The 14,648-nt window shown below is 40.7% G+C and overlaps 1 protein-coding gene across 1 annotated transcript in view; it reads right to left on the bottom strand.

Moving 5' to 3' along the window:
- Positions 1 to 14,648, bottom strand: part of PTPN18 (protein tyrosine phosphatase non-receptor type 18) — a 40,306-nt gene that overhangs the window by 17,023 nt on the left and 8,635 nt on the right. Inside the window, exons 2-8 of the mRNA XM_070935062.1 lie at positions 7,947 to 8,055; positions 5,721 to 5,797; positions 4,833 to 4,928; positions 3,971 to 4,009; positions 3,695 to 3,763; positions 2,546 to 2,608; positions 1,830 to 1,972 (exon numbers count right to left, since the gene is read on the bottom strand). Of these exons, the coding sequence (XP_070791163.1) occupies positions 1,830 to 1,972; positions 2,546 to 2,608; positions 3,695 to 3,763; positions 3,971 to 4,009; positions 4,833 to 4,928; positions 5,721 to 5,797; positions 7,947 to 8,055 (596 nt within the window). The remainder of the gene's footprint in view (positions 1 to 1,829; positions 1,973 to 2,545; positions 2,609 to 3,694; positions 3,764 to 3,970; positions 4,010 to 4,832; positions 4,929 to 5,720; positions 5,798 to 7,946; positions 8,056 to 14,648) is intronic.

Raw genomic sequence — 14,648 nt, 5'->3', positions numbered from 1 at the left:
CAATATTTCTGAAATTCTTTGCAGTCTGCCTAGATCTTCTCCCTAAATGAGGGGGATAGGATTCTTTTGCAACTTAAGGTGGAATTTTTATCTCCAATTAATTTAAGAGTTACTGTGTTGAGGTATTCATATCACTGAAAGGAGTGTGTTGGAATTTTTGACAATTTTGGGCTCATTTCTTTTAGATTTGATTGTTTTAGATTTAAAGTCAATCTACTGTTACTGCTTGCTGTCTAATTTTGGTGGTACAATTTTATGGAATTCTGGAGAACACAAGCCAGGGGTCTGTCAGCTGCCCCCCTTTGGCCTAAATGTGACCACCTCACTATTTACCCATCTCTTCTCATAATTTAAGGTTGACATAATTCCCCACTACTGACTGTATAGTAGTATCCTTTAGAATAATCCAACCATTATACTGTAGTGACAAACAAATAGTAATGCCAAATATATCACTTGAATGGCTGAAGAAGAGCTGAGTGATGCTATGAGGATACAGTAAGTGACTACTGAAAAAAAAAACATTCAAGGCATCCTATTATATAATTCTCAGAATAGAACAACTCGCCATGGCCAACTCACCATGGGACAAATCACCGCGGGACAATTCAATAATTCAATTTAATTATTTAAAATAATTTAAAAAACATTTTAATTTATATTATTCGCATTTCGTTTTATCCCTCCTTTGCCATCCTTTCTTTAATTATTCTATTCCATCATTTCAATGATAGAAGTGTAACTCTTGTCTTGAGTTGTACCGCAATGAGTAGGCCATGGTGAGTTGTCCTGCGATTTGGCCATGGTGAGTTGTCCTAGGGGAAGATGTTGACATATCTCTTTCTAGCATGATATGTGGGGATGACCTTGCGAAACAGGAGAACCACATGGGACAACGGTCATATAAAAGATATCTCAGACCACAGATGGAGGGGGGGGTCTTGGGAAGTGTATCAGAAGGGACCCTCCCAATCAATTAATCAATCAATCAGTCAGTCAGTCAATTTTTACCATAATCCCAGACCAGCAAAGGGATTTTCCCCCCACCTCTGTTTTCTGGAAAATAAAAAGAGGGGGGAAATGAAGGGAGAGAAATAGGAAAAGGAGGGGAGAAATTCTTTTAGTCCTGCAAGATTCTGTTAATGCATGGTTCTCCAAAGTGATCAAGATTGATTCTCAAGGGTTGATGGGATTATCAAATATTATTATGTAAACAAAAATGGGAAATCACAACAGACAGTTTTTTAGCTGCTGTTGGCCTTCATACTCATTGGCCTCTTCCCCAAAACCTAGGATGTTGTAATGTATTGGCATAGTATATGTGCAGTTCCAAGCAGTATGGCCTTTTGTAATTGGCAGATGGAAATTCTGTCAACACACAGATTTTCTAAGTGATGTCCAAGAGTTTTTGGTATGGCATGCAGTATGCCGATAACAACAGGGATTATTCATGTTATAATTATTCATAGTGTTATTAAAATAGTATTATTAAATTAGTATAATATAAATGTTTGGGGGTTGATGAACAATCTGAAACTTCATGAAGGGGTCAATGAGAGTTTGGGAACCCCCATGTTAATATAAATTAGAACTCATAATTGTGCTTCTTTTCTAGATTACCTTGAAAGGGCTAACATCTTCAGTGCAAAAATTATCAATATATTCCTACTCTCTCATTCGTTCATTCATTCATTCATTCATTCATTCATTCATTCATTCAATCATTCATTCAACAAAAAGCCTGTTTTCTCATGTTCAATTGTTACATTTACTCAGTAAATCAGCAATGCGTTCTTTCTACAGGGTCTTGCCACCAAATCCTCCCCTACCTGCAGTGCACACAGATGGGTACGGTGTCCTCACCCTGCTTAAATCTCACTTGCTCAATCATGTTGAGGAAATAGCCGTAAGTGTCTGGGATGCCTCGGTCTGGCCAAGCCACATACTGGAAATGGGAAATCACCCGTTCTTCCTGAGATCAGAAAAGTAATCACTTACATTTGTACTATAAATCAATGAGGAGACACCACAATTAACAATTTCATGTGATAAAATATGACAGAAGCGCATGTATGAATCAGGTTCACAAATATATCAAATTTCACAAAAAACCCACAAAACTGTTGACCTGGATGTCTAGAATGACCTCTTTACAACTGGGGTTTGTAACCCATAAACTCTAACCTGCCTGCAAACAGCACCCTGCAAACAGCCTCCCACAAAGCTCCCCCTTTTAAAACAATGTATTAAAAATATTAAATACAACAACTATAATGCCATCCTCCAAGGTCAAAGAAGGCAGTGGAAATGCAAATGACATTTGTCAGTGTTTTCTATATTTGTGTGTTTGAACAAATTAGCAGGTTTGTCTTTCTTGACAGAGTGTGTGTCTGACTAGGATTTCTATGAATGACTACAGTGAAAGTGTGTGTGTGTTTCTCTCAACATCACATTTTTCTTTGGTGCAGTGCAATCAGTTGATCTCACACTCTGGAGAGTTTCAAGAAATGAATTGGAACTGAATTTCTTAAAATGTGAAGCTCACCTGCTGAAATGCCAGGGTAAGTACCCGCAAAATGACGTCTGGGTTGAGTTCCTGCTCTTTGACCTAAGAAAAGAAAAGAGGATCAAAGTCAAAATCATCGTGATGTTTGAATTTTGAGATTCTCTGATTCCCTCAGTTATAGGGTTGCAAACATCCAAATAAACCCTAAAGAGGAAAGAGTTGAGAGTTTTTTAAAAAAAAAATCCTTTTGCTGTCATTTAATGGGAGTAGATTTCTGACAGTATTTGAGATTTCTGTAGCCCAGATCAAATAGCTCTAGTCAATTATGCTGTCTACCTACATCATAGGTATAACAGTGAGATATCTGTATGGAAATTATGTAACAAGGTAATTGATCCTCTGGTCAACTGTGGCCCATATGTCATTCAGTTCACCAAGAAATGGATGATCATAAATTAACTTAGGTCTGGAAAGTATTACATCACTTGCTCTACTGATTGGGGAACAATGGCAATTGGTAGTTCAATGCATTTAAAGAGCAGTAGGGAAGGGAAAGCTGAATCAGGGGTTGGTTTAATAACAATTTTTATCTAAATAGGCCTGCCTTTAAATTTAAAAGTAGGCATGTCAAAGTCCCATGTAATGGATCTCTTTTCTGCTGTGGGTAACAGCAACAGGTGGCTATGAACTGAACTTCTATTTTAAAGTTTTAAGTTTCCCACAATGCCCTGGGAATGAGAGCATTTAAATGGTAGTTTGAAGATTCAGCCCTTGAACATGGCTGAACTCAACACAGATGTAAGCATCGGTGAGCTCTGCCAAGCATGCATCTCCTGTTTTGGAGGTTGTTCAAGGTATATACTTTGGACATTACTAGATTTCCTGTAAGCGCTCCAAATTCAGCCTTGAAATTCCAATGAGCAAACCAGGAATGACCATCTTTTTTAATGACCTACCTGAGAACTTCTGTCTGGTTGGCTGAATGCTGGACTGGCTTGATCTAACCAGGCAATTTCTTTCACTCTTAATTACATTTCCAGAATTTGTGAATGAGAAATCTTGATCCTTAATCAAGCTGTGGTGAATGGTGCAGATGTCTCTGCTAGACTTAGAAGCAACGTGGCTTGCTATGGCTTGAATTCCTCCTCCTCACTTTGCTTGCTGCCTGCCCAGATATAATCATCTCACCTGTGCCACAGAGAAGGGTCCAAAATGCAAGGCTTCCTCTGAAGAAGGCCAGTAACGTTCACATTTTTTCTAATTTTTTTTTTTTGAGAAAGAAAGAAAGAAAGAAAGAAAAAGAAAGAAAGAAAGAAAGAAAGAGAGAGAGAGAGAGAGAGAGAAAAAGAAAGGAGGTTAGCTAAAATTCCAAGAATACTTTCCCCATCAAGCTACAAGGCTGAAGGGAAGCAGAAGAAAGCTTTCCTGCTTTCCCGATACCGTTCTTCCATTACTAGCTCTTACCTTGCCCATTTCTACTTCCCGGCAAGCCATGACAATCACCTGCAAAGAGAGATATTGTCAAAAACCACCTTTGTAATTTATAGTAACAAACATGTAGAGTAAGGCAGGGGAACTCTCAAGAGTGGAAGGGATCCTTTCTAGAGCAATTCTCAAAGGTGATCAGATGATATTGGAAACAACACAGGTTTTTATCTTATCTCGCCATTATCTCAGTGAAATAAAATAAAATAAAATCTTTTTCATCAGAAATACTGGCACAAAGCCGGCCATGCTCTCTTTGGCAATTCTATACATTATAAGGGCTGTGGGTTTCTCAGAATACCTCAAGCCCTTTTCCTTTTTTCCTACTTAACCTCCAGTGCTATTGACTATGCAAACTTTTGGATGACTATATTGATATCTATTGTTTCTCTATGGCTTTATTTATATCAGCAGCAAAATTCCCCACTGACATACACCATTTTTACCAGGACTCTGAGGCAGTGGCGAAATCCATTTTTTTTTTACTACCGGTTCTGTGGGCGTGGCTTGGTGGGCATGGCAGGGGAAAGATACTGCAAAATTTCCATTCCCTCTCCACTCCTAGGGGAAGGATATTGCAAAATCTCCATTCCCTCCCCACTCCTGGGGGAAGGATATTGCAAAATCTCCATTCCCACCCCACTCTGGGGCCAGCCAGAAGGGGTATTTGCCGATTCTCCGAAATCCTCAAAATTTCCGCTACCGGTTCTCCAGAACCTGTCAGAACCTGCTGGATTTCACCCCTGATGAGGGCAAAGTTATAACTTAAGGAATCCCATTGTCCTTTCAGATTCTGTCTTGAGTTCAGTCACTGCCACTGCAATCCAGTGCTACAACTTACCTTCACTTTGTATTGCCAAATCATACGCCAGAAATCAAGCACTGTATGGGCAAGAGGCCCCTGAGTAGCGATGTAGCATCTCTTGTTGTCCACACCCTGTGAGGAGGACAAAATGGAAGACGTCAGCTGTCCTTTAGATTTCCCCCCCCCAAAAAAAACTCACTTTTGTCCTTTATTCGGGGTCATTTAATTATTAGAGCCACTTATTGTACATTCATAGAAAAATATGGAAATTGAATTGATTTCTTAAAAGTGCTTTACTTCTGAAGAAGTAGAATCCTTGTATAGATACCGCTGAAGCATTTAACAGGGAACACAAACATGTAACTATATTTTCAAAATGACATCAGGCATTTTTCTGGACTGTATGAAGAGTCACTGACATTTTCTGGTGCAGTAGTTCTCATATTGAGTGGTAGTAGGTTGTATTGGCATACCACAAGAGAGCTGCCAGTGTATCTTGAAAAATAAAAGCATAGAAGCAAGACTAAAGTATCTTTTGGAAGATGCTGCATGTTGTATCTCTGCATGATATTGTGCTATTTGCCTCAGATGGAGGTATTCAGGAAGTGGGTATGAATACCTTCCACAGCAAAGCCACAGCAAAGCAATCATTATTAGAATGATTACTGGTTAGCTTCCTGACTGACCGCCTGTTCTAGGCTCTTTCCTTCCGGTCACAGACTGCACGCTAATCCTTGATTCTTGCAGAAACGCTGCTGAAGATACTCTCCCCAAATAAATTTTATAGGCTATAATAAGATCAACCAACTTGTGCTTCCAGTTTTAATCTTGAATGATGAGGAGATACCAGTTGCTCGGCTCTTAGAAGTCTGAGAAATTTTGCTTTAGGGATCTGCTGTTTAATGGCTGTAGAATATCTGTTACCTGAATGAAACTGGCATTGATGTAATCTGCTTGGCATTCTTCTGCTAGTAAATTCACAACAACTCTGGTTTGGTCATCTGTAAGAGAAGCACAATTAGAACTTAGTATTATGGAGTGCAGACAGGGACCAGGATAGCAGTGGAGAAAAGGGGTCTGGGAATAGATGAAAAGGAGGGCTTCTTTCCTAAGGTTTAAAACACTGGATCACTTATGTTAATCTTCCATGAACTAGGCCCCTACCAGAGGTGGGTTCTACTTACCTTTACTACCGGTTCGCAGCGGGGCTGCGCGTGCATGCACAGAAGCATTTTGATGACGTCGGGGTTGGTGGGCAGAGCCTCCCACCAGTTTTACTACCGGTTCTATAGAACCGGTGCGAACCGGGGGCAACCCACCACTGGCCCCTACCAATGTGTAGATGTCAACTACCCAAGCCACATGGTTAATGCTGAGAGTTTGGGGAGTTGGTCCATGCATCCAGAAAGCACTCAGGTTGGAGAAGGCTACATTAATTGACACCATGCATTTTCAATGTAATTAAATGCACAGCTATAAGCATCTGAGAGTATGTGCACAGAAGTCATGAAACATGCAGCAAGACATTATGACATAAACTCCACCCTTATATCCTTGATTACTAACAGTGGACATATTGTAAGAATGAAAGTTGCAGAGTTTGTCTTAAGATGTTCCTGTGCCTCTTATCATTTTTCATCTAATATGGAAACCTATATTGTGGAAGTCTCCCTCCCTCCCTCAAAAAAAAAAAGTTGATGTGATGGCCACTGCTGAGTCATTTTAGCCATTCCTTTTTAAAAGAAACAATATATTAAAATGGCTAGTAGTTCTAATACACAATTGTGGCATCAAGGATGTTCCTGTGACAGTTGCTTCTCAGGTCAGTGTAATATAGTAGTTCAGAGGTAACACTTGGACTGGGGAGCCATGGACATTTACTAGTAACTTTCAGCCAGCCCTCTCCCTCATTCCTATTTATGTCACAGAGTTGTTATTGTAGATGAAAACTTAAGTAGGAAATGTTATGTACATCACCTTGAATGTCTAGAGCAGGGGTGTCAAACTCAAGGCCCAGGGCCGGATCTGGTCCCCAGGATGCTTAGATCTGGCCTGTGGGGCCGCCCTGGAAACAGCAAAGGACTGGCCCGCAGTGCTTCTGCCAGTGAAAATGGAGCTCACAAGGGCCGTGAGTGGCCCTCTTGGGCTCAGTTTTCTCTGGCAGAGGGTTGTAGGAGGCCGTTGTAGCCAAAAAAGGAGCTCGGTAGCCTGTTTTCACTGTGCTCAGGCCACCACAAGTGCCCCCCAACATGAGTGACATCATGCTGGCCATGCACACCTTGGCCACACCCATCCCAGCACTCCCCCCCCACCCGAGGTCCAGCACAACTCTGATGCGGCCCTAAGTGAAATTGAGTTTGACATCCCTGGTCTAGAGTAGTGTTTTTCAACCTTGGCAACTTTAAAATGTGTGGGCTTCAACTCCCAGAATTCCCTAGTCAGCTTGCTCCCAAGATTCTGGGAGTTGAAGTCCGCCCATCTTAAAGTTGTCAATTTGCCACCGCTGTAGACGAAAGCCATCTTATATAAATTACCAAATAACTAATTAATTAAATAAATAATAATTCTGATGAATTCCATGCTTGATTTCTTGACGGGCTAATATATGTATATTTGTCTTCTTTCGGTACATACGGTACTTTTTTTTTTTTTTGGAAAGAGATATCAGGTCCCCAGTATTCCAAGTAAAACAGCAAAGTTGCAATGGGAAATTCAAAAATATTAGTGAGGGACAAATACAGTGTTTATTTTTCAGCAGGGTGGAGCACTCATAACCATTGCTTCCAGTGGCAAACTTCTTTTGTGTTTTTTTCCCAAAGTTATCAGTAGATTTGTAGATAACCATTCTACTACACCTGTTTATAGAGCTACAAAGCTCCTGATTGGTGGACCTGAGAATTCTTTTGCCATCCTGAAATGGACCCCAAATCTGCAGCTGCAAAATCAGAGAAGAGAGCACTAGGTCATTTTTTTTGCTGGAAAAGAGCAGCTCTGTGTCAGTCAAATTGTCCCTGGAATGGGGTGCTTCAAACTGAAGAATAAGATAGACCAGCTAGATTAGAGTGGTTGCTGAAAAGGCCAGATTAAATCCTCCAGGCTATGGATGGAAACTGTCCTTGGGATGGGAGCCCTCTGTTCTTGTTAACTCACAGGGTAGGATGTCTTTGTAACGGTTCTTCTTGATATTCTCCTTGTTGCACCCAGCCTCGGTTGAAATGGCCTGCTGTTGCCGAAATGCTAACGTTCGGGCCTTGATTTCCTGGCAAGAGAGATTAATTTTCATTTTATTTATTTCAGATCATTCTCATCTGCTTTTTAAACTTAATATATAGCCTCCAAAGTGGAAGAAATAGAAGACTGTTGAGAGAACCCCCCCCCACGCACACACCTGGATAGTATAATGGTTAGAGTGCCATCTTTGATGCAAGAGACTAGGGTTCTGGCTGGTACCAGTGGTGGGTTGCTCCCGGTTCAGCCCGGTTTGGGTGAGCCGGTAGTGGTGATGATGTGACGTCAGTGAACCGGTTCTCTATGACTGTGAGCTGGGTCCTCCCACCCGCCCCCACGTTATACCTAACCTTATTTGTCGTTTTTTAGCCCAGCTGATAGGCGCAGCAGAGTGGATTGCTGCGCCTCAGCTGCCCAGTAATCTAATGCGCTTGCGTGGAGCGCGCAAAGCATGCAAAGCGTGTGCGTGAAGAGAACCTGTGGTAACACCAGTTGGAACCCACCACTGGCTGATACCTACCCTACCATTAGGCATCCTTGGGCAAAGGCCCCTGAAGCTTCCCCTGCCTACCTCAAAATATAGACTCACACAAAGTAAGAGCATCATGCCGGCTTGCGCATTGTCCAGATGTCAGCATCCCAGCACTGACAGAAGAAGCTTGAACATTTGCCTACTAAATCCCTTTGAAGATTCTGTCTCCTCGGAGATGGGAGGGGGGGAGACATTCCTGTGATCTGACGAAGAAGAGATCAGGAAAGTGACTTGGAAGATAGCCAATGAGAAGCAGAGAATTGGGGATCGGAAAGGGAGGGATTGGGGGGTAAAGGTCAGTACTGACCGCGAAAGAGCCAGGATCAGATCGCTGTGCTCAAATAAAGAGAAAATTTCCTCAAAGATCGGCAGTTTGGAAATTCATTTATTTTGAGATAGCATTGAAACCTGACACCAGATTCAACAAGGTCCTCAACAGATATTGGAGAACAAAGATAATCTGAGGATATGTGAGCTACTAGAACAAACCATACATGAATGAAACAGGAACTGGAACTGATGGAATCCTACTTCAACAACAGAAGTAGCAATCAGTGAGAGAGAATATATGAAATATATGAGGGGCCTATATGGATGACAGAAGTCCTGTATGCACATTAACTGAGAAACAGCTAGTTACTTAACACTTCAACTTAGAAAAGAGCAAGCTGCTACCACAACTGGAGATAGACTAACTACACATTACATCCCATACTCAGAAGTTCCAGAAGAACAACTAGATGTGCAGACAACACCTGAAGTTGAAATGTCATCACCATCCTCTCCATTGCATTTACTCCTTAACCATTTAGGGACTGTTCGAAATTACAACAGCACTGAAAAAAAAAAAGACTTATGATTGGTTTTTTACACGTACAACCATTGCAGCAGTGGTGGGTTTCAAATTTTTTTACTACTGGTTCTGTGGGTATGTCTTGGTGGGTGTGGCTTGATGGGCATGGAAGGGGAAGGATACTGTAAAATCTCCATTCCCTCCCCACTCCAGGGGAAGGTTACTGCAAAATGCCCATTTCCTCCTGATCAGCTGGGACTCAGGAGGCAGAGAAGAGATGGGGGCAGGGCCAATCAGAGGTAGTATTTACCGGTTCTCCGAACTACTCAAAATTTCTGCTACCGGTTCACCAGAAGTGGTCAGAACCTGCTGAAACCCACCTCTGCATTGCAGCATCCCCATGTTCATATGATCAGAATTCAGGCACTTGGCAACTGGCATGTATTTATGACTGTTGCACTGACTGTTGCACTGTCCCGGGTCATGTGTAACCTTCCAACAAGCAAAATCAATGGGGGAATTCAGATTTGCTTAACAACCACATGATTCATTTAACAAGTGCAGTGATTCACTTAACAACTGTGGCGGCAAAAAGGTCATAAAAATGGGGCACAACTCACTTCACAACTGCTTGGCTTAGCAATGGAAATTTTGGGCTCAGTTGTGGTCGTAAGTCAAGGACTATCTCTACAGAGCAGAGCAACTGATATGAGGCATAAGATCATTTATAAACTGGCTACAATCAACTCTCGAGGTTGATTACCATCAGATAGTATGCTAGAAGATGCCAATAGAGTCCTCACAACAATCCCTACTATGACCGTAACACAAACCAGTCATCTGATATACACTACAGCCACTGTAATCCTGGAGATACTTGGCTACACTATTTATTTATTTATTTATTTAGCATATGGATTTTCGTTTTTGTTGCTATGTATTTTGAGAGCCAGGAAAGTCTACACAATAGTCTGGCTGCCATCTGTTGCTACGATAGTTCATTTAGTTCATCCTGTTGCGCTATCCAGGGTCCACCACAAGGAGGCAAACTAGCTACACATCCCAGCTATCAAGAAGCAGTACAGCCCTACTACTCCCACCCCCATATCAATTATCTGGTAGGCTAGGATTCATGTCATACACTAAGTGAGGTGTGGCCCTTTTACAACCTGTGGACTTCAACTCCCAGAATTCCTGATATAACCAAACTGGCTCAGGAATTCTGGGAGTTGAAGTCCACAGGTTGTAAAAGGGCCACAGTTGCCCACCCCTGCACTAAGTCAAACCCAAAGTAGATGTTAAATTTTAAAGGGGAAATAATATTTTATTTTCATGAGAATTTTCCTTCTACCTTAAGTACATACACAAAATTATTCTTTATTTTGATGGAAGTTAAAAGTTAAGTTGCTTAGCAGTCCACTTTCATTTTTAAAAAAACTTATAAATTGCATTTGTGGGTGTACTGTACTATAACTGTGCTATAATACCTCAGGCAATCACTAGAGCAGGGGTCCCCAAACTTGGCAGCTTTAAGACTTCTGGACTTCAACTCCCAGAATTCTCCAGCCAGCTATGCTTATTGAAGTCCACAATCTTAAAGCTGCCAAGTTTGGGGACCTCTGCACTAGAATAACAAAGCAATATAGAAAAGTCTGATTCATTGCTGCCATCTAATGGTCATTCAATATATAGATTGCCTAACACCTGAAAAGCTTGTACGTACTGTAAATACAGTATGTTTCCTCCACAAAATGGGAAGGTCAGTAATGTGTACATGAAAAACTTGTTTTGCTGCCTCTTTATGCTGCTAATGTTCCTGACAGATTGATTATTATCACCAGCATAATTAGCATTAGAGCATAATTAGCATTAGAGTCTAGCTTGTTTCCACCATGTGGTGTAAACTGAGTGACCAAAAACCATATTGTAACAGTAACAGAGTTGGAAGGGACCTTATAGGTCATCTAGTCCAACCCCCCACTCAAGCAGGAGACCCTACACCATTTCTGACAAATGGCAGTCCAATCTTTTTTTGAAAGTCTCAAGTGAGGAAGCTCCCACAACTTCAGAAGGCAAGCTGTTCCATTGGTTGATTGTTCTCACTGTCAGAAAGTTCCTCCTCATTTCTAGGTTGAATCCCTCCTTGGTCAGTTTCCACCCATTATTCCTTGTTTGGCTTTCAGATACTTTGGAAAATAGCTTGACCCCGTCCTTTCTGAGGCAGCCTCTGAAATATTGGAAGACGGCTATCATATCTCCCTTCTCTTCACTAGACTATCATGGTCCTTCTCTTCACTAGACTAGCCATGCCCAGTTCATGTAACTGTTCTTCAACCGTTATCATTTATCATGTTATGTAAATGAAACTATTGCTCTAACCTATAACATGGTCTGCTTATTTCAGAGTAGTATTTTACATAAACAAATCTATTATGGTTTGTTAAGCTTTTTGTGTGGCATGTCATATGTTGTTAAAGTTCGATTTCCAGCAATCTTAGGAAACATGAGAGATTCTGAGATTTTAATTGAGAAATAATTCAAATGTCACATAGGTGGCTTGTCTCCTACTTCTCTGAATATATACTTGCCTTCCCTACTGCTTTCCATTAGCCTGTACGCCAGAGATGGGTTTCAGCAGGTTCTATCCAGTTCTAGCAGAAATTTTGAGTAGTTCGGAGAACCGGTAGCAAAAATTCTGACTGGCCCCGCCCTGCCCCCATCTATTTTCTGCCTCCCAAGTCCCAGCTGATCAGGAGGAAATGGGGATTTTGCAGTAACCTTCCCCTGGATTGGGGAGAGAATGGAGATTTTACAATATCCTGCCACACCCATCAAGCCACGCCTACCAAGCCATGCCACACTCACCAAGCCACACCCACAGAACCAGTAGTAAAAATTTTTGAAACCCACCACTGCTGTACTCCATTTCAGCCAGTCCCCAAGATCAGTTGGCTTGAGATATTTTTGTTTCTTTAGGTAAAGGATAAGATAGTGCTTCAGATTACACATTTGGAAACTGACATGAGTAGCTTTCAGACCTTTCTTGCACGTGATCTATGGGTAAAATGCTAGTTTTGAAGGAGAAATCTTCCATCCTCCAATATTTCACTGCTGATTTCCACCCTTGTTGTTCCAGATGGGTGCCCTCCTGTTGCCAAGTTGTCCTGCTTCCTGTTTATTATGTCTTTCTTGGAATAGGATATTTGGTTCCATGAGCTGTTTACCTCAGTGCCAACTGAGCCAAAATTGTTGAGCAAGCAAAACAAAATAGAAATAATGACCATGGGGGGTGGGGGAAAGTATCCTTCAAGCCCTGCTAGTCTCATTGTAGTTCTCCAGAAGTATGGGTTGAAATGAGGGCAGGGGCAAAAGACAAAATGAACATTGCAATGCAAATATTGCTACTTATGTAACTTCTCTGTGACATTGTGACATAAGCATGAAATGGTGGAGCTTGCAACATGCATATTACCTCAATTTGGCATCATTGTGACTCAGTATGCCTATAAATAGATCCAGGTACATTCCTTTGCATAATATAAAAGTGGTTTGTATTTGTGACTTCCTTCTTCAGAGATGGGTGGGTTTTTGTTTTTGTTTTTCTTTACTTCTAGATAACTAGTAGAGGAATAAAAGATGAAATAGGATAGGAGGAAAAAGATGGGGTTGGGGAAAAGAAGAAGTTATTTTTTTATTTCTAGATAACTAGCAGAATAGAATGATGAGATGAGCAAGGAGGAAGATTGTGAAATAGGAAGTCATCTTTACTTCCAGATAACTAGCAGAAGAATACAAAAATGTGATGGTTCACAGTGATGGTTATGAAAATATATTTGAAGCAAAAGCTCTATGCATACATTGATTTCTATATAAATGAACTATATACTGAATATCATTGACAATAATTTAAGTCTTTCCTAGACTCCGCCATTTAAGTCTTTCTGATCAGAACAGGTTATCCTTTGTTTTGGTCATTGACCAATTGAGGTTCTTCCCAGAATGGGTACTTGCAACCTCCCATTATTATTATTATTATTATTATTATTATTATTATTATTATTATTATTGCTTCTTGCCATTTGAAACTTTATCACTTTACCCTTTTGCAGAACTGTAGAGTCTAGTATAGAACAGTGTTTCTCTGTGGGTATTACCCACAGAAAATAAATTGATTTGGAAAATTACAGAATGCGCAGAGGCAGACCAGTTAACGAAATTACTTAGGAACCAAAAAGATTCTGATTATTACAAATGTTGGAATTTATGGTATAATTGGGTGAAAGAAAAGAGAGGGAAATGAAATGGATTGTATTAGTGGTATAGGCGCAGATTTGTGTACGTTAGTTGCAATAACCTTGTATGTATATATGTAAAGTATTGTATTTTTAAAAATGAAAATAAACTTTGTTTAAAAAAAAGAACAGTGTTTCTCAGCCTTGGTAACTTTAAGAAGTGTGTACTTGTCAGGTGTGAAAGACCAGGTCCATGTGTGAAGGTCCAACTAAACTGATTTTATTGCTAAACAGTCTATGCACAGGAATCTTCTCAATTAAAGGTTAGCACCAGAAATTAGATAAGGGTACATGAAATTCAAGAGGGATTGGTCTTAGTCTTCTTGTAGGGATTTTAGGCCGATCCCTTTTTAAATTCTGCTGCCAGGTTCTGCCATTCCTTCTACAGGCCTTCAACTCTCAGAATTCTCTAGCCAGCCATTTTAAGGTTGCTGTGGTTAAGAAACATTGGTATAGAACCAGTGAAATACAAAGCTCCATGAGCCTAAAGAGCTACAGTAGCTTTCCAGGCCATTTCTCCAGCTGATTGTAATTGTGCAGTCAGTAGCCAAATCCCTATCCTTAGTTATGAAATATCTTGGTCTCCTATAATACTGACTATATGTTTAAACCGGAAAAGCTTCATTCAGCCCTTCTGGGAAATGATGTTCTTACTTTGATATTTCCTTCTCCAGAACTGGTTGGGCCACTTAATAGTTTCTCACATCCCCACCCAAGGTTGCTCCAGGTAGGGTTTTTTTAATTTTAAAGATAATGCAGACATTCCCTTGAGCTAAGCTGAGACTACATATCAGAATTAGAAGAGTGTCTGAAAATGACATTTATAGTCATTGGGCAAAGTGTAACATTCAGAAATCTCACCTGTGGAACAGATTTTATGGATTCTCTGGGAAAGGGATGGGTCACAGAACTCTTCAAGATTGTAAAGTTTGTGTATTTTGGGATCATGGAGCTTAAAAAATTCCCAAAGCCTATCTGATTTACCTTACTGCCAATGAAAAATGTCA

The sequence above is a fragment of the Pituophis catenifer genome, unplaced genomic scaffold (assembly GCF_029215685.1).
Source record: "Pituophis catenifer annectens isolate HBS135680 unplaced genomic scaffold, rPitCat1.0.hap2 SCAF_2, whole genome shotgun sequence".
Lineage (NCBI taxonomy): Eukaryota > Metazoa > Chordata > Lepidosauria > Squamata > Colubridae > Pituophis > Pituophis catenifer.
Note: the sequence above shows the minus strand (reverse complement) of the source record. Positions and strands in the feature narration are given on the sequence as shown.